The following is a 23,473-nucleotide window of genomic DNA, read 5'->3' as shown; positions in this document are numbered from 1 at the left end:
AGTATCACCTTACCCTTTTGCCACTTTGTCTCCATGTTTTTCTTTCTTTGAAGTACCCTACCCGTACAACGTCCTGCCAGTTGTGCATATTCCTCGTACATTGCAATTGCTACTTTAATTGTATTAAATCTTGCATCTTCAATTGGTAGCAACAGACTCTACACGTTTTAGATTAGCCAAACAATTAGACAAACGTATGGAATATAAAACAAAGGTAAATTGGGTATACTTGTGCGAAATCGCTTATGTACACATAAAAAATAGGAAAAAGGTACAACAAATATGCAGCATACATATGTGTGTTTAAAACACACAAACTCTTTAACAAAGCAACAACCTAACTCCAAAATACACAAGCGTATAACATAAAGGCAGAATATTTATGAACCCAAAAAACAGAGTATACATATGTGTATAATCTAATGAACCCAAAAACAGAGTATACGTATGTGTATAATCGAATGAACCCAAAAAACAGAGTATACAGACTTGTACAATTAACTGTAAATCGACATCTGAAAAAAAATCTACACAAAAAGGCATGATTAACTTATATCCAGCAACTAATACACAAAAAAATCAACAATTCAACCTTTTTTTTTTACCAAATATAAACTTCAAACCTTGGATTCAACTTGAATAAAAAAAAGGGATAAACCAAGAAACCTAAACACAATCGGACACACATCAGAGCAAGATGAAACCATTACGTGCATTATTGTGTACCTTGATTACTTAAGAGAGCAGCAAAGCATGGCCAATTTTTGTTCTTCGGTGGGAGCAGATTTTGGGTCTTGGATTACGTCTTGCATCTTGGATATTTGATTCAGGGATTAATTAGTATTTGAGTTTTCCATTGGATGTTCATAACTAAGAATTGAATAGATGATATGAAGAATTTTGCAAATATTGTTCAAGATAGGAACGAATCAATGTATAAAAAAACAAAAATCTCATAATTTCGTAAATATAGGAAGTGTAACTGATTATTTAAGAGTAAAAAAAGAATGAATTAATGTAAAATTACCATCCTATCCTTTTCATCAAGAAAACAAATGGATGGTTGAGATTAGTTCACTCAGTTCGCAAACAAGAATGTTGTTCACTCATGAACCTAACCCTATATATATACATGTGTGTAACTCGCTTCATCACAACACATGGATAACTACTACCACTACTACTACTACCATTACCACTACTATATAAAAAGCATGGTAGACCGGTGCTTTTGGTCCTTCCATTTTTGCTTTTTTATTATTTTTTATTTTTTTTTTGTCTTTTAGCGTTATAATTTTATCTTTTTTTTTTCTGGTTTCAAAGTTGTTACTTTTGCCTCCCACTTTCTAACAAGTTTATACAAACCCTATCGACTTTCAAATACGTGTCCGTATAAATTCAAGTTTGTCTACGCTTTATGTCTCGTGAATCATTTGGTCTTATAAATTCGTGATTTTTGTTCTAAAAAGTTTATACGATATCTCTTTGACTCCCTCGATTTTTTAATTTGTGTCCGACTTCGTGATCTACGTTTTACATCACATGAGTCACTTGGAATTATAAATTTGCTTTTTTATGTTTTTTTCCAGTTTTGGTATGGTCGCTACAACACAACCGGATCGCCGACTCCCGCAATGCGAAGAATCAATTCTACTTTTAGAAAAATGGGGAGTAAAATGGGACTAGAGACGAACTACCTTCCATGTAATTTACTCAAATTATATATATTAAAATAAAGAGTTAAATGCCATTTAGTCCCTGTATTTTGGGTCATTTTGTCAGTTTAGTCCAAAGTTTCATTTTTCGTCTGTGGATCCAAAAAGGTTTCACCGTTGCCATTTCAGTCCACCAGGTTAACGTCATCTATTTTTTTGTTAACTAGAAGGGCAATTCAGCCACTAATTCGGTCATTTTATATGGCCGAATTGCCCCTTGTAGTTAACAGAATTACATATAAAATAACTGAATTGTCCTTCTTATTAACAGAAAAAATGAATAAAGTTAACTCGATGATGACAACGATACAAACCTTTTAAAATAACAGATGAAAAATAAACCTTTTTTAAAATCCAAACCACAATATGACATTTTAACTCTAGAATAAATAATTACTTTTTCCCGTCGGTACGAACTCGGACCATAGGGATGCGGATAACTCAGCCATATATTGTTCGTCGAAGTCGATGGTGATCTTAAGCGGAATCGAAATTTAAGAATGATCCATTCGTTGCTTGCGTTGAACCGGTAATTGTTTTTTTCTTCATCGTCAATGGCGACAAGGAACCGAACATTTTTATTCAGGAGATACAGAGATGCATTGAAGAGCGTTAGGGCTCCATCCGGTCGTTCTCATCATGCTGGTGGTCCTCCGGTCATGGAAATGTCTAACGCCACTGGGCTTAAGCAAACCCGGTCTTATGCTCCTCTTAGTACAGATGATCCTGGAACGTCCTCGTATGTTCATGTCCCATTTTCTCCTTTCCTTTCCTGGTACAAAGTAGTTTATATCACGTATATTATCCATGCATGATCCTGCCGTTTGTGTGTAGTTTTCGTATAGAAAATTTTCGCTCAGTAGTGGAGTGGAGAGTATGTAGTTTTCGTATAGAAAATTTGGAGTATATACGATTTCGATCCCGCGGTTTTATAGGAATTTTTAGGTCCGATGACTTCTGCCCTCCCCCGGTCGGAAATCTCAAGCTTCGCCATTGGATACCAGGTCAACCTTGACGTGTTTCTTGATCCTTGAAGGCATATAAAACTAGGTATTTGAGTCCTTAAGATGCCTGGTTAGGATACACTAAACTACTATAGGGATTCGGTGACCAACATTTATGTAGTTGTGTTTTCATGGTCACATGAAAAGATACAATTGAGCTTGATGACTTGATCTATCTAGTGAAGTTTTTTTTTTTTTTTTCTTTTTTGACAGTGTAGGGGCACCAACAGTGGGTCTTCCTCCTGCTTGGGTCGATGTATCCGAAGAAATAGCAGCAAACATCCAACGCGCACGCGCTAAAATGGCAGACCTAGCAAAAGCGCATGCCAAGGCTTTAATGCCCTCATTTGGCGATGGTAAAGAAGATCAGCACAGAATTGAGACTCTCACCTATGAAGTAACTGACCTTCTAAAGAAATCAGAGAAGCGGTTAAGAAGGTTATCTGTTGGCGGGCCTTTTGAGGATTCAACGATCAGGAAAAACGTGCAGCGGTCTCTAGCCACTGATCTTCAAAGTCTTTCAGTGGAACTCCGGAGGAAGCAATCAAATTATCTCAAGCGCCTTCAACAACAAAAAGAGGTATGTAAAATTGTAAATACAGGCTGTGTTAACCGAACCAGATGTTTACCTTTATTTTTTATTTATATCTGTTTTTGGAATATACGGTTATGAATGTGTAATATCGATGAACCATCGTTGTCAGGGTTCAGACGGGGTTGATTTAGAAATGAATTTAAACAGAAAGCATTCTATGAGGGAGGATGATGACGGTTTTGATGGCATGGTACGTCTCATATTTTCCTTTTTGCGGCAAGTTACTCCGCACCTGTTTAAACTATAATCCTTTACTTAATTTGGGGTTATTACTTCCATAGAGTTTTAACAAACATCAAATGGCGAAGTTGAAGAAAAGTGAGGCTTTGGCTGCTGAAAGGGAGAAAGAGATTCAACAGGTTGGTCCAACAACAGTTTTTTTACTAGATAGCTTTATTTTCAGCCCTTTGTAATAATTTGATTAACCTCTATAGGTTGCAGAATCAGTCAATGAGTTGGCACAAATCATGAAGGATCTATCGGTCCTTGTAATCGACCAGGTCAAGACGCGATATACATCTTTTACAAATCGTTCTAGACTTATAATAGTCTGTTAACTGAAACTTAATTTCACAAGCAGGGAACTATCATTGACAGAATAGACTACAATGTACAGAATGTTGCAGTGACTGTGGATCAAGGCCTTAAACAGCTGCAGAAGGTTGCACTTTCCTCAAATCTTCTTTCATCTAATTAGAACTTGCAGTTTAAACCTATATATACAAAAACCAATCAGTTGAGTTTAAATTAGGGGTGGCATTTCCAGACACGATACTGAAAATAATAAGGTTTTGGGTTGTGATATCTAAATAGCAGTTTAATAAATAGGTTGACTTATTTAAACCATTTAAAAAAAAAAAGAAATCAAAATAAAAAATACAGTTTATAATGTCAACCCACCAACCCGTTTACATCATCCCCCTTTAACCCATTTACAACATAATTACAACTCGTTTGGCTTCTGTAGATAAATGGGTTTACACAACTTGTTTACAACCAGTCAACCTGTCTCGTTTAAACACACAGATTATACGGGTCATGTTCAGGTTACATGATTTGAAGTGTGCCTTGGGATAGGTTCGATATCGTTTAAACACACAGATTATACGGGTCATGTTCACGTTTGACCCATACCAAGAAATTACTTGTTTTCACCATGATCCATTTTTAAGTGATCTAATACATGAAGTTGTTTACATGTTTCATATTTGCAGGCAGAGAGAAATCAGAAACAAGGGGGAATGGTAATGTGTGCTACAGTACTTGTGATCATGTGCTTTGTAATGTTGATTCTCTTAATCCTCAAGGAGATTCTCTTCTAATGTTGTTCATCTCTCAACACTATTTAACACCGTCATACGCGCCAGATGCGTAGAAGAACGCGGCACATTCGTACATAAATGGAGTATAAGAATTCAAATTTGTCCCTCGTATTTTTTTGGGTGAGGGTTATATTTGTCATTAACCGCGAGAGGGAAAAATGTGTATGATTCATTTGAGTTGCTTCTGCATTAATAAATTTAACTACAAATACATAACATCAGCGGGTTCAATATCGTAGCCTGAAAATTATCAGGCACGACTCGGTTAATCGGTCCTGCTACCGGCCTTTTGTTTTCTAGCACCGGTTTCCATCATCTTGTTCCTCATCTCAACGGCACGACTCCACTCACCCTTTTCACCATGGAGCTTTACTAGCATCGAGTATATAGTGGGATAATCGTGTGCCAGATTCTCAAGCCCGTTTGCTAGCTCATATCGCGAGTGTAAACCACAAGCACTAAGCAATGCACCCCACACACCCACATCGGGTTCAAACGGCATATCTTTCACCAGTTTCTCTGCTTTCTCAAGCTCACCGGACTTCCCATATAAATCCACCATGCAACTATAATGCTTCATCTCTGCTTTAACTCCGTATCTTACTCCCATCGAGTTAAAATGCCGTTCGCCCTCTTTAACTAATCCTCCGTGCATGCAAGCCGATAGTAAATTAACGTATGTGACACCATCGGGCTTGGCTCCACTTTCTATCATCTTCTCAAACTCACACAACGCTCGGTTTGCCAATCCGTGCCTCGCACAACCTCCGATCACAGAGTTCCATGACACCGTATTCTTCGTTTCCATACACTCGAAAACATACAATGCCGCTTCAAGGTCACCACATTTCATGTACATGTCGATAAGTGCAGTCGAAACGACCACTTCACGATCTAAACCTGATTTCAAAATACACGAATGCAGCTGGTTCCCAAGGAGAAATGTAGAGCAACCCGCACACGCATCTAGGAGTGTAGAATAGGTAAAATGGTTAGGACCCGTTCCTGATTTGAGCATCAAGATGAACAAATGTATCGCGTCTATGTGGTTATCATATTGTACATACCCTTTTATCATCGCGGTCCATGTAACAACGTTCTTGTATGGCATGTTGTCGAATATCGACCTTGCTCGATCGATCTTTCTATTTTTAATGTAACCGTTAACTAAGGTGGTCCAAGAAATGATATTAACCTCAGGCATGTTGTCAAAGGCTACCTGTGCTTCAACTGTAAATCCCAGTTCCATATAACCTACAACCAACGCGTTCCATGTGCTAACGTCCTTTACAACAACATCATCGAACACGCGATGTAAGGCCTCGTTATCCTTTAAACGGGTATAGCCCCGCATCAATGCTGATCCCACAAAGACATTGGAATGAAGTCCTAAGTGAACTATAAGACCATGAAGCTGTGGAACCAAGACATCAAACGCGTTCATGAATCCGCTAATCACCGTCGAAAATGTGAACTGGTTGGGGATTACCCCAGCTCTGATCATTTGCAAGAAGAATTGGTACAGTTTGTGTGGTTCTTTAGTCTTGTTTAACCCGGACATCATGGTGTTCCATGAAACAACATCTCTCACAGGCATTTGGTCGAACAGGTTATGTGCACACTGCATTTGGTTGTTTTTAATGTATCCAGTGATCATGGAATTCCATGTGACGATGTCACAAGTGGGATTTTGGTCGAACAGTTGGCGTGCATCGTTTATGTTACCATTGCGAATGTGGTCTTGAATGAGATTGGTGACTGAAAGAGTAGATATCATGCATACACACGTAGAGGAAATGAAGTTTGGTGATCGTGAATGATTGTGGAAGATAAATGAAGCTCGATGGAACTGGTAACGAAGAGGGTTCATTGAGCTCAAATCATCTACACTACCCAAATGTTGAACACATGTTGTTCATTTTCAAGATTATGAACAGAGAAGTGGCAGTTGGGATTAGATATTAGCATTGTCTATTGCAACTGAAATATCAAACGAAGTCGCGATATAATAAAAAACATATCAGCTAAGTACCGGTTTTGATTATATCGATAATTCAGTACTATTTAGACTACAGGAGGTGGTTTAAAGCCTTAAGATAGCAATGAGAGTTGGAATGGAATGAGTGATTACGAGAGAATGAAGAAAGAGGAAATTACGAAAATAGCCAAAGACCAAACCCACTTGCGAAAATGGCCACCTCATGCGCTCTTGGAACAACGCATCACAGATCCCGAGGTAGTTTATGCGTCTGCAAAGCCCCTTGTTGCGTCTTTAATTGTCAGATGCGCGGGATGCGTCTGGAAGTGCCGGGATGCATCTGGGAAGTGCCGGGATGCGTCTGGGAAGTGTCGGGATGCGTCTGGAAGTGTCGGGATGCGTCTGGGAAGTGTCGGGATGCGTCTGAAAGTGCACGGGATGCGTCTGAAAGTTGCAGTCATCTCCGGCGAGTTACAGACGCCTCCGGCTCCGTCTCCGGCGAGTTGCCGACGCCTCCGGCTTCGTCTCCGACACCTCCGGCGAGTTGCAGACGCCTCCGGCTTCGTCTCCGACACCTGCAACTAGGGGCTCGATTTCAGATCGTTTTTCCGGCAACCATGGCGGCGGTTGGGATTTGGGGGTGGAGATCCGTCGTGCCACCGTCGTAGTCGGCCGACCAGCCACCCTCCATCTCCGCCTTCTTTGTTTCTCTCCCTGTGTCTCTATGTGGAGAGAAGAGGTAAACTGGAAATTGTAATGAGAGTAGGTTTTGGTTTGTAATGGTATGAATGTATGTAGGTAAATAACAGGGATTGAAAGAGACAAGACATAGGAGACAGACCTGGAGTGTAGGGGTGTAGTGGCTAGGGTGGGGTGGCAGATGTTGGGTCCCACATGTATCAAATTCCAACTTTCACACGTGTCCATTTAAGAAAGAAGGACGTATAAGAGTGGTGATGCCCTGTTCCAATGACGCATGAGCTGGCCATTTTCGCAAGTGGGTTTGCTCTTTGGCTATTTTCGTAATTTCCTCATGAAGAAAAGAGTGTTTGGTTGGTCAATGGAATGGAATCACCCATTCCAAAAGGCATTCCATTCCCTCAAAATCATTCCTTCCACCCCCATATTTTTTTTCCATTCCATCCCCTCTTCCACCATTCAACAACAACACTACAACCCACGACCTTCGCCACAACCCACCACCCACCACCACCACCACCACCACCACCCACCACCGACGCCATCGCCGCCACCCGCCACCACCTCACCCCGACAGCTACCACTGCCGCCACCCACTCGCCACCGTTATCACCCACAGCTGCGACCAACCGCCAACGCCACTCGCCGCCGCCGCCCACCACCATCGTCGACGACACCACCACCGCCATCACCAACCGCCACCGCCGCCCCAACCGCCACCTTTGCTGCCACCCACCACCAATGGCCACCTTGTCGCAACCACCAATATCGTCACCGCCGCACCGCCACCACCACCACCCATCGCCGCCGCCGACACCCACCACCGCCACCTATAACCACCCACAATCACTACCACCGACCACCACCACCACTCACCGCTAAATTTATTACTCCGTTTTTCTTGCCTATCGAACAATACACAATAATAATTTATTCCATTCACATGGTAACCAAACAAGACATGGAATGGTAATGATCCATTGCATTCCCTCGTCCATTCCATTACCTCGTCCATTCCATTCCATTCCTTCGTCCATTACATTACCCCATACCAAACAGACCCTTATGGGCTTTATTACGCCACGTAGATGACACATAAGCAGAGAGCTTTATCGTTAACTTACACGGTGTGAAATAACGCTCCTTATAAAGCCTCATTTAACTATATTAAAAAAAGATAAATAAAATAAAGTTGATAGGTTGACTTTAGGTGGGGCCCCTTGATCAAATCCTCTCGCGCTAACCCTTTGGCGAAATCAATCGATAGCACCCCCTTTAACAGGGGGGGGGGGCAAAGGGCGCTATTGAGCTTATGTGGCAGGGTGGCCCGAAGCCACACCCCTGGCCTTATGAATCTTGTTCTATTAGAAATGGTTTGGCTGATCATGGTACCAAGTATATACAAAAGAAGTATTGTATTTTGAATACAACTTCGTTTTCAACCAAATTTGTATCAGAATGAAAAATATACACAACTATGTATTAATTTTTTTGAGATTCGCGAATGTAAGTTGATACATAAAAGAGTTAACTTTCATTTTGCTCCCATTTGTTTGGTCATTTTAACGGTTTTGCTCTAATAGTTTAAAAATGACCATTTCCTCCCTGATCTTTCGAGTTTGTCGCTAGTTTACTCCCTGGCTCTAACTCAGTTAAAACGTTCATTTAAAAGTAAGGGTATTTCGGTAGTTTACTCCCTTCTCTAGCTCAATTAAAACGTTTAGTTAAAAGTCGCAGTATTCGTGGTCGGCAGGTGGTAGTTGCAGGTGGTGATGGATAGTTGTGGATGGTGGTGGCCGGTAGAAAGAGTGGTTGGAAAAATGGGGGATCAGAAAAAAATTACTTATATACATGTAAATAAACAAGTTATAGGTTTATTTAGATGAAAAGACTTACCCCCTTGCTTTTATCTATTAAAATTACCAAAATAACCTTCTAGTTAATGGATTTTTTGGATGGAGTTAGAGGCGGGGAGCAAAATAAGTTAGAAAAATCAGGGAGGAAAACGGCTATTTTTGAACTATTGGGCCAAAACCGTTAAAATGACCAAATCACAGGGAGCAAAGTGGAAGTTAACTCTACATAAAATTAAGTTAGATAAAAAAAGTAAATTACAAAAATCGTCCTTTATTTATGTCACTTATTGCAAACTGTGTCCTTTGTCTTCAGTAATTACAAAAAACGCACTCTATGGTTACAGACCTTTACACGTTATGTCCTTTAACTCTAACTCAGTTAGTTTTTATGGTTAAATTTGACCAAGTGAAACCTACATGAGGGTATTTTGGTCATTTTACCCTATTTACTCAAAACAAAACCCCTATCTCTAACTTCAGCCCAACCTCCTTCTCTCTCTCTCTCTAACTTTTGCCCCCACCAGCCACCACCAATTCATGCCACCATCACCTCCTGTAACCACCACCAAAACCACTAAGTCTGGCGACCACCTAACAACAACAATCCGACAACCACCACAAGAACCCATCAAATTCACCGATCAAAAGTAAAGGTTGCACCTCATTTCTTCGATTTGTAGACTTGTACTTTTGTCATCATGACTATAAAAATAACCACAACCTTTACCTTACAGTGGCGGTACAGAAATGGACGACTTCCTGAAAGATTTTGATGTTCCGGTGAAACATCTGTCGGAAACGGCGTTGAAGAAGTGGCGTAACGCCGTCTCACTCGTAAAAAATCATCGCCGGAGAAGCGGCGACGACCTAGAAGCACTGTGTCACCCATGACCAGAAACACCGCTACCCCGATTCCAGATGCCAGCAACATTTCTCCGATGTTTGTTTTCAAAAGTAAAAATTCAAAACTCAAAATTGATCCAAATTGAAGCATGCATACCTATATTCCATCGAAGCAATCACCACTCCATCCTAGAGTTTTATCAGAAGCCATCACAGAGAACAAAATTTGGATAAATATCATTTCACAAACGCTAAACCCTAACAACCACTACCATCCACCATCACCTAACATGCCGCCCATCTGAACCACCACCTGCAGTCGGAACCCTAAAACATTATCGGCTGCCACCGCTCACAACCACTACCACCCATCGTCACCTAACCTGCCGCCCACCTGAACCACCCTAACGTCGTGAATGCGGTAACTGTGGGCCGTCGTCAGCACTCGTGGTTGAGTCTGCAGCCGTGGTCGCCTGAAACCACCAGCCGGACCACCATAAGTTAAAGAGAGAGAGAGAGAGTTGAAATAGAGAGAGATAAGAGACCGCTAGTGATGAGGTTGACAGTGGTACAGGGGAGTGGCAGGTTGAAATAGAGAAAGAGATAATTAGAGTAAAATGACTAAAATACCCTCATGTGGGGTCTACTAGGTCGAATTTAAGCATAAAAAATAACCGAGTTAAGGCTAAACGACATAATTTGCAAGCGTTTGCAAACATCGAGTACGTTTTTTGTAATGTTTAAAGATAAAGGACATAGTTTGCAATAAGTGACAAACATAAAGGACGATTTTTGTAATTTACTCTAGATAAAATTGTATAAGGGGTTAAATTAAAAATTTTAAAAAAGAAAAATTGGTACTACACATTGAAAGATACGAGTGGTGTGACAACCGCCTATTTCGGGTCATTATCCATATAATAAACACTAGGTTATAACCCGGAAACTTTCCGGGTAGGAAAATTTAATTTACAATAAATAAAAGTATATAAATAAGATTTTTAACCTCTAACGTATCATCTTTCCCTTATCTCCACCACAAATTTTTAAATTCGGTTCCTTGAAGTTTTTCTAGTTGCAAAGAGCCATAAAAACATACAAAAGCAAGATGAGTATATGTAATGTTTTTTTGTGTATATATAAAGGATAGGTTATAACCCGGGAACTTTTAATTCGGTTTCTTGAAGTTTTTCTAGTTGTAAAGAGCCATAAAAACATATAAAAGCAAGATGAGTATATGTAATGTTTTTTTTTGTATATATAAAGGATAGGTTATAACCCGGGAACTTCCCGGGCAGGAAAATTTAATTTAAAGTAATCATAAATGTATAAATGAAATAACAATAACAATACTAATCAAAAAACGAATACCAATATAGGTTCCGATTATAACAATACCGATAGCGATCTCAGTATCTATTTAACTTGGTTCATCACGCTATTATCTTGAATAAAACTAATTTTTAACAAAGTTTATACATAACCATGGAGAAAAAAATTACCAGAGAGAGAGAGAGACGGTGACCATTATCCGATGATAAATTTAAAGTGCGCCAAAACCATAACTGAGTTTAGTCGGACAGTATATAAATCGGCAAACAATGTATAATGTTTAAACATCTCATATAATAAACATAAACATAACCTTGTTGCGAAATTTGTTCTTAAATGAAGTTGTTATGTCAGGTATTACACTTGAATACATCACTTACAAAACAAAAAAATATGAGACCGCAACTCCAATTAACTATAGCATATTATAAATTTAAAGCCTATACTTGACTTCATCATTTACTAAAAAGATAACAATATAAAGAAAAAAATAAAAAGACCTTTATACCAATGATTAATTGGATCACATAAAACTTGAAAATATATGAGATGGTCCAAACAATATCAGAGCTGACTCGTATTGTTTTTCACATGAATTACTTTGCATCTCCTCCTTCAGTTTCGAGACACACTCAGAATTAATAGTCAAAGGGCAGATTGGGAATACAGGTTCTTTGAGAAGCTTCTTCATGAGTGTAACAGCGCCGCCTTCGCGGTTGTCGATCCGCCGACCCATAGATTTAATAAACCATCACATATACAATTAAAATTAAAAGTTGATTTTTAAAGAACACAGTGATAAAAATCGGAAATTGAAATCTTTGATTGTGAAAGAACGATTCCAATTAGCGTCAATATAGGCTTGATCTCCAATGTTTAGGAAAGAACCCTAATTTGATAATAAAACATCGCCACCCTAATCTAACAACGTTTATTAAATAAAACCATGTCTAACTGATTACCCCATATAACAACCCTCCCCACTAATACGGTTTCCCATGTTGTTGACTTCTAATTGACTGGGTTATCTGGGTTAGTTGGATTATTTGTCACCCTTTAAAATTTCAGATCCACGTTCTAGGCTCCTCCAATTCGGCCTAAACAGATTCAACCCATTATGATTTGAAGTGGTGAGGTTTCTATCACACAACTTAGGCCTTTTCTTAGGTTTTAATTTTAAAACTAATTACCTATCATCAAACAAACTTAAATAAACAGTATCCCCATTAAAACATGAAAAACAATCTTAAAAAAAAAGAATTTCAAACATGTCATTATTAAAATAATTCTAAAAATATTGAAGTTTCAAAAGAAACAGTCTTACTTTCATTTATCGTTCACGTGTGTCTTGCATCAGTTCCAATCCTTATAGCACATCATATAACTTTAGCACATCAATAACAACCATTATTCAACCACTAATAACCTAAAACCACACCTTACACACTAATAACCTAACACATAAAATCAAATATATCAAATACAAATCCAATTAACAATCATAAACATATTTAACAGTAATAGTAACAGTTATTTGTCCACAACTGTTATCATAAATGTAATACACTTAAATGTTAAAAGAACTCATACCTTTAGATCTACCTAGCGGTAATAATGTCTCTTTGATTCATATCCAGTCCCTAAAAATGTAAGAAACAATTGTTAGTATTAATTTTAATCAGAAGGGTTGCTTGATTATTCATGCACATTGTCTTTTTTTGGACCAAAACATCTCAATACACCTCGCACTTTATTAAACAAAGAATTATGATTATAAAACACTATTGCTGAAATATTTATCAAAACCTTGAAATATGCATAAAAATAGACTTTATGGGTCTTCCATTCCAAAGTATGACAATATGACCCAATCTCCTTTTACCTACTCTTTTAAAGTTTTAATGACTTGCTAAAATAGTTTTGAGAAAAAGTAAACCAAACGCTTTAGGGTCACCAGAGAGTCAAAATGTGGACTTTATTAGGATGCAGGGAATTGAGAACATAATATTGTATACAAACCTGGGAAATCCCTAATTGCAAGAAGAATGGTTAAAGAAGTCATTTGTGTGGGCCTTGGTTGGTTTCCACTTTCCCAAATTATTTACAGCTTCACCATAACCTGTTTAATGCAAAACAATTTTAACATCAGTAGAACCATATTTACAACAATAAGTAAGAGCAATGAGAAGCACAATGAAATCAGGCCATTGTTTAATTGACCCTTGTTGAGCTTAGGCTTCTTTAATCATCAACATCATACTCAATATATCACACCAATAGCAAAGCTAAGGCAGGGACTGGGGAGGGTAAGATGTAGACAGCCTTACCTCTACCCCGTAGGAATAGAGAGGCTGCTTCCAGTGAGACCTCCGGCTCGATAGTAGTTTTGTATCAAGCCTTGGACATAAGGCACATAACACTCAGCAATTGAGACAAACGCCGATTAGTGCATGTACCCCTTGTCTTTCGGCTATCAGCACCACCACATGATGCATGATTAACCATCCCCTCTGTTAACGTTATTTTCACGAAATTAGTAAAATAACGTTAAAATTAGAGCACTTTCACTTTTGCCCCCGAGCGCCCACACATATATGCATTACATGAGCATATCGCAAGCGAAGCATAACCCTCTAAATATACCTGATATTAAAATTGTAGCACCTATAAATTTCTATATGTACAGTAGCTACATGTTCTAAGAATGTTTATGTGAAATTCATTTTATAATAGATTATTTAATAGATAGAAATAACGATTATTTTATAATCTATATTAAAAAATAACTTTTAAATATCACGTGAGATGCCACTTGGAATATACAACTCTAAAAATTTTCAAAAACAATTTACTCTAAAATTGAACCTATTTTTTTTTTTTTTTTGGTAAAGAAAATTGAACCTAATTTAAAATGGAAAAAATAACAAATGAGGTATACCTGGTGATTGCTAAGTGCAACAACGAAGGTATTTCTAAGGATGATAAAAGGTATGACAACTAATCCTCTACAAAATAAAAGGTATGAATGTTAGTTAAGTTACTTTGAAGTAATATACAAAGAGAAAAACATGCTGCAGCATGTAAAACACACATACTTTATAGCCACTGCTTTGTTCAACCCAATGTAGGCATGTTCCATGTTTGACACATTTTAGGGCTCTACCCAAATCAATGTTGGAATGATTAATCAAATATAACACAATTAATTAATTATAAGTTGAATTAGGTATGACCAAAAGGAGAAAAGAAAATCACTGGTTTATAAAGTGTTTTTTAGCTTTGTTTTGCATTTGACCTGTGTGCTTCATGGGACAGGTGGATGATATTTTGAAGGTGATCTAAAGATGCTACCTTTAGAAGTAGATATAATGTTAAATAAATAAAATATTATGAAATGCTATATGTCTTGGGTAGGTCTGGTTCACAGTAATAATTTTCTTACAACTTCAAACATCAAAAACATATCAACTCACATAAAACTTTTGTAAATATATGTGGTGATAAACCAAACAGTATACCTATTGTAGAGTTGATTTTCTCCAATTCTTGTTGCAAGTTTGAGGCAATGAATGCCAACACAGGCCGTGCCTTATCACCTCATATTAATAATCAACACTATCTAAACACATGAAACTTTAGTAAATATTTAATTGATCCGTTGTTGGAAAACTATAACGACCGGAAACAGTTGCAATCATGACTGCAGAAACTGATCTAACAACAAATGGAACATGCAAGTGAAGATGGGACTAACCAAAAGTCGGCCGGAGCGTCCCCGTAAATCTAACGTCATCGCCGGAGGCGGCGCCTTGGTCTTCAAAACACCATCATTGACGCTTTATATTCGCGCGCAGAATTCCTTGATAAGTCTTTGTTTTCTTGAGCCTCCAGTTTAACCCCTAACAAAAATTGGATTTGAGTGAAACTTGTCATTTTCATTTAAAGGGTCTAAATTCAGGTCATTAAGGTACCTGCGGGATGACTGCATGATGGTTACATCTTTTAGAGGTAATTTTTTTGCTCGAAACGAACCGGGTCGGGTTGTCCAAATCCTTTTCTCATGTCTTTTACAAATGCATAAAATAGAAATCCAAAAACTAAATTAGTTCAACGATAGAACAATTGAATTGAATGAACATGCTTATGTTATTCTTAAAGAAGTCATGAACTACAAACCAATTCTACATTTATAATCAAGAATCAAAAGAAGAGTGGCGATTCTAAAACACATAGTACATGGGCTGCATAAAAATAAACCTCTTCAGATACGTAAAAATCTAAATAAAAAACAACGAATGACACTTGTAAACTATCAAAACAACGCACCTCAGTCAGATTGACAGGTTCAGATAAAACAACATGAGTATCCTTCCTGCATAAGAGTTTAAATAACCATAAATAAAGCTCTATGTATCAAGAAACAATACAACAAATAAGATGTATTCTATTCATAAAAGCAAAAACAAAAATGACACACTTTTGAAGCCTATCAAGAATGAACACCAACAACTTTCTATCTGGCAAGGTTGTTGTAGGTCCAGGCTCTAATGGTGACCTTGCACATAAACTAAAATCAAATATTAGTAAACAAAACACCCCAAAAATTGCCTCAGATTAAAGAATATAATAAAAGGGCTTATGATTAAGACCATGTTCAAAAAACCCCATAAAAGGCCTCATAGCCAATTAGACTGCTAAGAAGTTAACACCAATAAAAATGAAGCCAAAAAAATGTAAACCAAATCAACTGAATGAAAGTTATGAATCAATCATAAAATGACATAACGGTTCGCCACTAACCAATTATCCAGCAAACAAACTGGAGCTATCCAACAACAAAATCACTTGTGACATGCCGATAACAAAAAAACCATAAAATTAAAAAAAATACCCACAAACAAAAATAAAACATAAAGGCCAACACTAAACTTTATTTCAATTTCAGACATTGTTAGAAGTCTACAAAAGCATAAACATGTGCATCCAACAAATAACCCTAATTCAACACACAACATAAACTATCAACAATAAACTCACACAAATTAATAATGAAATGTAACCGAAATTAGGGATAAAACATACATCAGCGCCATCATCGAAGACGGATTTGCAACTGAATGCGATCTATCTCTTTTTTGTTTGCTGTAGAATGTGATTATTGGATCTGAGAAGGAAACAAAAAAACAATTCATGTGATTAGAATCATAAAACAAACAAATCAAATCCAAAGAAACATACCATTGCTTCGATTAATTGGAATAATTTCTCTCAAAAAGAGGATACAACAATGGTTTCGGTCAGGGTTTGCTGAAAAGGGGAAAGTGAGAATGAGAACTATTGAGATGAAAGGTTATAAGGGATCTGACTGAATAACCAAAATCAAGATTAGCTGATGGTCGATCTTTCACATGATGGTTACATCTTTTACAGGTAATTTTTTTTTGCTCAAAACATAGTGTTTATTCAAGAAAAAAGAAATTAGATTCAAAAAAATAAAAACATCAAATTCAAGATTCAGGAAGGAAACATGTCTGGACGCCATGGAGTTTACATCAAGACTGATGCTCATCTTCATCTTCAGATCGGCAAAGAAGAACGAATAATACGATGAACTTGTCGGCTAGGGTTTAGAGGGAATAGGAAAGAAAGTGGTCTGAATTACTGGGTAGTGCCTTTTATATAGATCCGAATGAACGGGTATAAGATAACCCGAAATCAAAACGGATCCCGCGTCCAATGTATGTTTCTTTGTGTACTGAGCTTTGAGAATGAATTCCCTCCTAAAATTACACTCCCCTCAACCAATGGATGTCACATAAGCAAAATTGCTCCACCATTCAATGACAAATAGCCCAAATCATCTCATTTATTAATATATATAGATTTTAAGTTCATGCGTTTGTAGCATTCTAGACTTGGTTTTATGCCAACAAGGTCATGGTACACGTAGACATGTACACACATAGGGCCATCATTCTATGTGAGAAATTAATGCTTTGCGCATAGCAACAGTTATCATCACACGAAATGCAAATCATAGAAAACAATATCACCATTTTTTTTATTTAATATAATACATGACCATATTAAAAATTTTGGCAAACACCCAAACTATAAGTAATTTTATGTATACATGTATACAAATTATATATATAAATTAATCTCTATATATATTTCTAGATGGATGTTTTATTTAACTGAATCACTATTTTTCATGATAAGCATACACACATGCAACTAGTTATCGTTGTTTTTTAATATCTAAGAAAAACAAATGCCCTTGTTTTCCATCCGCATTCAAATACGATCTATCCTAAAACTAATATAAAGACACACCCACTTTCTTAAAGTCAACTTACAAACTTTGCATGGAAATGGAAACCACATGCTTATCATCAAAGTGGTAAACCACTTTCCCCCGTGTAAACTTGTGATAATTAACTACCTCAACTTCATCAATCTACCACCCTCACACCCCTCATTGGACCCAAACCGAACCCCTATTTCTTGTACCAAATCAGCCCCAACTAAACCACACCAATTTACCATTCAAACCCCATAGTTACAAGTATATCACTTCACCCTTTCACTGCTGCCCATTAATAGCCCCCATGGTCCACACTTTCAACTCACACCAAAACCTCCATCTCTTTCATATTCGGTTTTCCCTCTCAAGAACCGAAACCACCAAAACCCACATACACACACACACATACTAGAATTCAAGTTAAGCTCAAGGGTTCAAGTGCAAGGTTTCAAGTTCTAGTTTCAAATCCTTCTCCTTGCTTGCTTTTTTGTAAGTAAACACTTCTACTTGCACTAAATTCTCATGTACAAGTTCACCCAAGTAGGTGTTTTTATGGTTATTATCAAGTTCATGAAACTAACTAGTTTTTTAAATGGTTAATCTTTGAGTATTTACTTTTTGATAAAGATGTCGACATACATATATAAATATTCATGGGTGTAGTTGCTAGTTTTTTAAATAATGATCCTATAATATCTCCCAAAATGAATAAATATGAATAAATAAACAACCCAAAATGAAAACACCAATATAAATACCAGGACCCACCAAAATTGAAAACCACAAAATATGGTGATAAAATAACGAATCTTTTTTATTAAATTGCACAAAATTAACTAGCTACGAATATTCATGCCAAAACCTAACAAACCAAATATAATAAACTTGTTTAATTAACATACATAGTTTACAAAACTTGTTCAAATAAAATACTAAGCTAACTCTATTTCTTGATTTTATCATTAAATACCGAAGCAAAAAACCGATGCAGTATGTTTTCAACCAACACGTTGATTTCCGCTACTGTGATATCGGTTTTGTTGTTTGAAAAAATAAAAAATTGAGATATCACAAAAAAAAATGTCCATATGCTTATCACATTTTATATCACAATATAAAAATAGTTACCACTAACTAAACAGAACAAGATTGATGGTACTTGTTGTGATGATTGCATTCCCATGTAGTTTTGTGTGACCTAACCTTGTGAACTGCCATGCAAAGAAAATAAACTTGTTTAGTAAAGGTGAAATCATATCGTAAATCTTTGAAATGTGATTTTGTTAAACATAATAATAAAACCTTCAAAGATTGCAACAACTGACCAGGTTATAAAAATTGGCCATATAGCAACAGCACCTCTCATAAGACTAGCTGACCAAACCAAAACCTTAAATATGTAGAGGATTAGTTTTAAAGTTAGAAATATGATAAATAAATGAAGGTAAGTGATGGACTGATGATGGGTGTTTAAGAAACACAGTTGGATAAAAAAAAAAAAAAAAAAAAAAACCCACATGTTATTATGCTCTCTCTCTAATAATCATAATACAATACATGAGGCTAAAAAACCCTAGAATGAAGTTCTGTTGGTGATCAAAATATTTATGTATAAATAAAACTGGTTGATTTTCCGTCCGTGCGTTGCGGCAGGGACCTAATAACTATAAAACGTGTGTCAGCAACGGTAAGCAGATACCGAATATCAAAACATAAATAAAAATGACGTGATAACGATAGTCACTCCATCCTAAAAAAACAATTTTAAATAACCTAATATATAATAATAGGACCCACACGTCCTACACGTTGGAAATTCGGTTGTTTTCGATTCAGTTATTACGGTGCTATCACATTAAAATATGGATGAGCTCGGTACCGGTAACAGCACCGAAAGTACTGATCCGGAAAATCATCGAAATTAGGTATCGGCACCGAAAATGCTCGGTGCAATACGGTATGGTGTTTGAAGGTAAAAATCAATAAATACAGGTATGGTGCTAGACCGGTGTCGAACCGAAAGTAAAGATTCTGAAAACGCCAAAAGGTGGGTACCAAATTGGTACCGAAAATGATTTGGTACAGTAAATTTGGTACCGATACGATACTGGTTTGATTATAGGATTTGATACGATTTGCTCGTCAATAATCTAAATATCCAAGTTAATTTTACATGCTACAATTCATTCATTATAGAAAAAGACAAAAAAAAAGAAGCAAAATAAGTTGTGTATATAAAATCTTATAATCACGGGGCAGCGATATATGCCCCACGTTCTTCACTAACCTGCTGATGGCAGAAGGACGGTTAGGCCGACAACTGTGACACGTGGCTCCAATCACGGTGCGCCAGCACCGGAGAACTTCTAGAAGCCACTAACGGTCGACACCAGTGAGACAAGGAGCATATCCTCTATGTTGTCGCCTTCCGGCCCAAGGCCCATCAGCCCACATCCTCTTACACCTCTTCGGCTATAAATAGAGACCTCAGTTCAATGTTAAAACATTCTATTCCCTCTACTCTCACTCTTTACACACTTTAATCTCCTCAAAGCAGATACTTATTTTCATGCCGGAGTCTGGTTAAGAGGGAAACCCCCATATTCCCCTCTTAACGAGCTAACGGTGTTCTGTTTTGCAGGATTAGCGGATCATTAAGAAGCTCAGTGACCAATCAAGCGGATCCTGAGTTAGCCCGCGCTGAAAAGGCTTATGACCATCTATCACTGCCTGTGATGGACCTGGTCGCAAAGGCACTGGAGCATGACGACTAGTGCCCGCGGCTGAAGCAGATTCTTGACCCTCCAGTGTCCGTGGAAATGACGGTGATGGTGATGACGATGATGATGATGGTGGTGACGGTTACGAGTAGGTAGTATTGACAGGCTTTGTGCCTTATAATTTTAGATGCTAAATGTAACCTGTTGCGTGGTTGCGCTTATTTTATTTTGAACTGATAATGCTCTGTTATTTTGTCATGTAATCATTGCGCGGTTGCGCTTGCTGAATACGATGTTTATGTTTGCTTTCTTTTTGTCCAGTTACAATTATTGCATTGTTGTTAGAAACTTTGGTTAAGTTAGAGCTAATAAATGTAAGTGTGGCTCTTGTGCGAGTGTAACTGCCCGGTCTCGCGCTATGTTTGCGGAGGACCTTGGAGGCATAACTCAAGAGCTCGTAATTTACTGAAGTGTCTTTGTGCTAATCAAAAGTTTAACATGTATTTGAAACGTAGAAGTCATCACGATAAAAGAAAACATAAGGCATATGCTTTCATTGATTAAGAAACAGGCGCTTAGGCCAATATACAACACATTCAAGTAACATAAAGGGCGTTTAGCCAATATAGGAAAAAAAAGGCGCGTGGCCAACATGAGTGAGTAAAGGCGCAAGGCCGAGAGTAGTTACATATAGCACTTGCGCAGTTGTTGCGCGTTCCACGTGCGCGGGATGATGTATCCATCCAGAGTGCGCAACTTGTTTGCCCCTTTCCCTAGCACCTCGTGTATTAAGTATGGGCCTTCCCATTTGGGTGCTAGCTTTCCTGGGCGTTCAGTGTTTGAAGCTTCATTGTCTCTGATGACATACTCTCTTGGAGTGAAGGTACAAATGCGCACTCTTGCATTGTAATACCTTTCCAGTTGTGTCTTGTACTTGGCTTCTTTAATTCGCGCAATTTCGCGCCTTTCTTCTAGTAAATCTAAGTCAATACGACGCTCTGCCTCGTTATCGATTGTGTTGACTGCTGTCAAGCGCGGCGAGGGCAGGCCAATTTCAGCTGGGATAACCGCCTCTGAGCCGTAGACTAGGCTAAAGGGGGTTTCGCCAGTGCTTGTCTTCGGCATGGTTCGATGAGCCCACAGGATGCTCGGGAGCTCATCTACCCAGCCTCTTCTCCTTGTGCCCAGACGGGCTTTTATCCCTTCAACGATACTCTTGTTGACACTTTCCACCTGACCGTTGCCTTGAGGGTGCGCAACGGAGGAGAAAGTGTGCTCAATATTCATTTCTTTCATCCATTTCTGGAGATCTTCGGAAGCAAAATTGGTGCCGTTGTCTGTTACGATTTTGAGTGGGAGACCAAACCTGCAAATGATGTGCTCCCAAATGAACTTGCGCACATCATTGCAGTAGTTGAGGCGAGTGCTTTGGCCTCCACCCATTTTGTGAAGTAATCTATGGCGACAATTATGAACTTCACAGCCCAGGAGCTTCCAGGAAGGGTCCCACCATATCGATTCCCCACTGCTGGAAAGGCCATGCAGTGGACACAGGAATGAGATCATTCTTCGGGCGCAGGGTCTTAGGGGCGTGCCTTTGACAGGAGGCACACTTGCGCAATTCCTTTAGAGCGTCAACGTGCATGCCTGGCCAGTAATATCCAGCGTTCATTATCTTCGTGACAACCATGCGTGGGCCCGCATGTATGCTGCAAATTCCTTCATGAATCTCCCTGATCAAGTAGCTTGCATCTTGGGGGTCCACACAGCGCAAAAGTGGCCCCAAAAAAGATCTCCGGTATAAGATACCGCCATTCATCTCATAATGCAGGGCCTTGTTCTGTACTTTCCTTGCCTCTGCTTTGTTGTCAGGGTGTATTCCCTCTTGCAAAAATTGGATTATAGGGGTCATCCAGGATGGCTGCCCTATCTCAATCACATTTACTTGACGTAGCAAAACCGATGGGTTTTTTAGTACTTCGATTCGTACATCTTTGGCGAGGTGTTGGAAAGAAGTTGAAGCGAGCTTGCTCAAGGCGTCCGCTGGTTTGTTCTCTGAGTGATTGATGTGCACTACCTTGTATGACTTAAATTTTTGAAGCAACTCTTTCGCTTGGTCTAAATACAAAGCCATAACTTCGCCCTTTGCATAATAAATTCCGTTGATTTGACTGGCGATTAAGAGTGAGTCGACATGCGCTTGTACGTTTTGAGCACCCATTTTGATGGCGAGGCGCAGGCCTGCCAAAAATGCTTCATATTCCGCCTCATTGTTGGTATTCTTAAAATCCAACTTGATGGCGTATGTAAATTCATGTTTCTCAGGGCTAACTAGGCGCAATCTAGCTCCTGCGCCATCCTCGTTTGAGGCCCCATCAGTGTACAACAACCATAATCCATCGGACGTGTCTTCTCTAGGAGTCTCAACAACCTCACAATCCTTGATTTTGTCTTCTGGGACTTCGGTGATGAAGTCCGCTAAGACTTGACCCTTGATCGCTGGGCGCGGCCTGTAGAGAATGTTGTGGCCCCCCAGTTCGATTGCCCACTTCGCTAAGCGACCTGACGTTTCTGGCTTTTGTAATATAGTGCCGATGTGAAAGTTGGTGAGTACTGTGACCACAGGCCCTTTAAAATATCTGCGCAGCCTCCTGGAGGCATGTAGCAGCGCAAGTACTAACTTTTCCATCGTTGAATATCTCGTTTCTGGATCTGTAAGCACCCTACTGACGTAATAAATTGGAGTCTGCACTCTGTTTCTCTCCACAAGCAATACCGACCCCACTGCCTTATCCGAAGAAGATAAGTACAGTATGAGTGGTTCTTTTTCGAACGACGCAGTCAGAGTAGGGAGCTTTATCAAACATTCTTTCATTTGCTGAAAGGCGACTTCTGCTTCAGGCGTCCACTTGAATTCTTGCTTTTTACCCAGTTGCGCAGGGTGCTGATAAAAGGATATGATTTTGCGGCGTGGTTTAATAGAAACCGATTAAGCGCGGCTAGGTGGCCAGCCAATCGTTGCATTTCTTTGATTGTTCGTGGTGATGGCATCCGCTCTATGGCTTGCACTTTTTCTGGATTAACTTTAAAGCCGCCATTTGT

General features: G+C 38.6%; 3 protein-coding genes and 2 long non-coding RNA genes across 16 annotated transcripts; 2 read left to right on the top strand and 3 right to left on the bottom strand.

Annotated features, from left to right (window-relative positions):
• The first annotated feature begins 2,119 nt into the window (after positions 1 to 2,119).
• LOC110884977 (syntaxin-43) lies at positions 2,120 to 4,740 on the top strand. The gene is made up of 7 exons (XM_022132656.1): positions 2,120 to 2,454; positions 2,933 to 3,299; positions 3,424 to 3,504; positions 3,596 to 3,673; positions 3,749 to 3,814; positions 3,895 to 3,975; positions 4,529 to 4,740. The coding sequence occupies exons 1-7, from the start codon at positions 2,270 to 2,272 to the stop codon at positions 4,634 to 4,636; spliced, it is 966 nt and encodes a 321-aa protein (XP_021988348.1). The 5' UTR covers positions 2,120 to 2,269; the 3' UTR covers positions 4,637 to 4,740.
• Positions 4,723 to 6,726, bottom strand: LOC110884976 (pentatricopeptide repeat-containing protein At4g02750). The gene has a single exon (XM_022132655.2). The coding sequence runs from the start codon at positions 6,504 to 6,506 to the stop codon at positions 4,902 to 4,904; it is 1,605 nt and encodes a 534-aa protein (XP_021988347.1). The 5' UTR covers positions 6,507 to 6,726; the 3' UTR covers positions 4,723 to 4,901.
• Positions 6,727 to 11,641: 4,915 nt separating this feature from the next.
• On the bottom strand, positions 11,642 to 17,089 carry LOC110884974. Of its 12 annotated transcripts, XR_002561808.2 has the most exons (12): positions 16,583 to 17,088; positions 16,427 to 16,508; positions 15,822 to 15,911; positions 15,671 to 15,716; positions 15,316 to 15,408; positions 15,099 to 15,243; positions 14,863 to 14,963; positions 14,283 to 14,349; positions 13,364 to 13,463; positions 12,935 to 12,984; positions 12,669 to 12,728; positions 11,642 to 12,052 (listed from the first exon to the last, which is right to left on the bottom strand). It is a non-coding gene; the product is annotated as an uncharacterized LOC110884974 (long non-coding RNA). The 12 variants fall into 12 exon arrangements; XR_002561806.2 differs by adding an exon at positions 15,521 to 15,585 and having other exon boundaries at positions 11,642 to 12,984; positions 16,583 to 17,089; XR_002561800.2 differs by having other exon boundaries at positions 12,669 to 12,984; positions 16,583 to 17,089.
• Positions 17,090 to 17,866: 777 nt separating this feature from the next.
• On the top strand, positions 17,867 to 20,685 carry LOC110884973. Its single transcript, XR_002561796.2, has 2 exons — positions 17,867 to 18,140; positions 20,293 to 20,685. It is a non-coding gene; the product is annotated as an uncharacterized LOC110884973 (long non-coding RNA).
• Positions 20,686 to 21,848: 1,163 nt separating this feature from the next.
• On the bottom strand, positions 21,849 to 23,246 carry LOC110881593. Its single transcript, XM_022129807.1, has one exon. It carries the CDS (start codon positions 23,244 to 23,246, stop codon positions 21,849 to 21,851), a length of 1,398 nt encoding a protein of 465 aa, XP_021985499.1.
• Between the last annotated feature and the right edge of the window lie 227 nt (positions 23,247 to 23,473).

This window comes from Helianthus annuus, chromosome 10 (genome assembly GCF_002127325.2).
Source record: "Helianthus annuus cultivar XRQ/B chromosome 10, HanXRQr2.0-SUNRISE, whole genome shotgun sequence".
NCBI lineage: Eukaryota > Viridiplantae > Streptophyta > Magnoliopsida > Asterales > Asteraceae > Helianthus > Helianthus annuus.
The sequence above is the reverse complement of the archived record's forward strand: the minus strand, read 5'-3'. Positions and strand labels throughout refer to the sequence as shown.

Coding starts and splice junctions, on each gene's coding strand:
- LOC110881593 (XM_022129807.1), bottom strand. CDS start 23,246: ATGAAAGAATGTTTGATAAAGCTCCCTACTCTGACTGCGTCGTTCGAA.
- LOC110884977 (XM_022132656.1), top strand. CDS start 2,270: ATGGCGACAAGGAACCGAACATTTTTATTCAGGAGATACAGAGATGCA. Junction 3,300..3,423: donor GCCTTCAACAACAAAAAGAG/GTATGTAAAATT, acceptor CATCGTTGTCAG/GGTTCAGACGGGGTTGATTT. Junction 3,674..3,748: donor GGGAGAAAGAGATTCAACAG/GTTGGTCCAACA, acceptor TAACCTCTATAG/GTTGCAGAATCAGTCAATGA.
- LOC110884976 (XM_022132655.2), bottom strand. CDS start 6,506: ATGAACCCTCTTCGTTACCAGTTCCATCGAGCTTCATTTATCTTCCAC.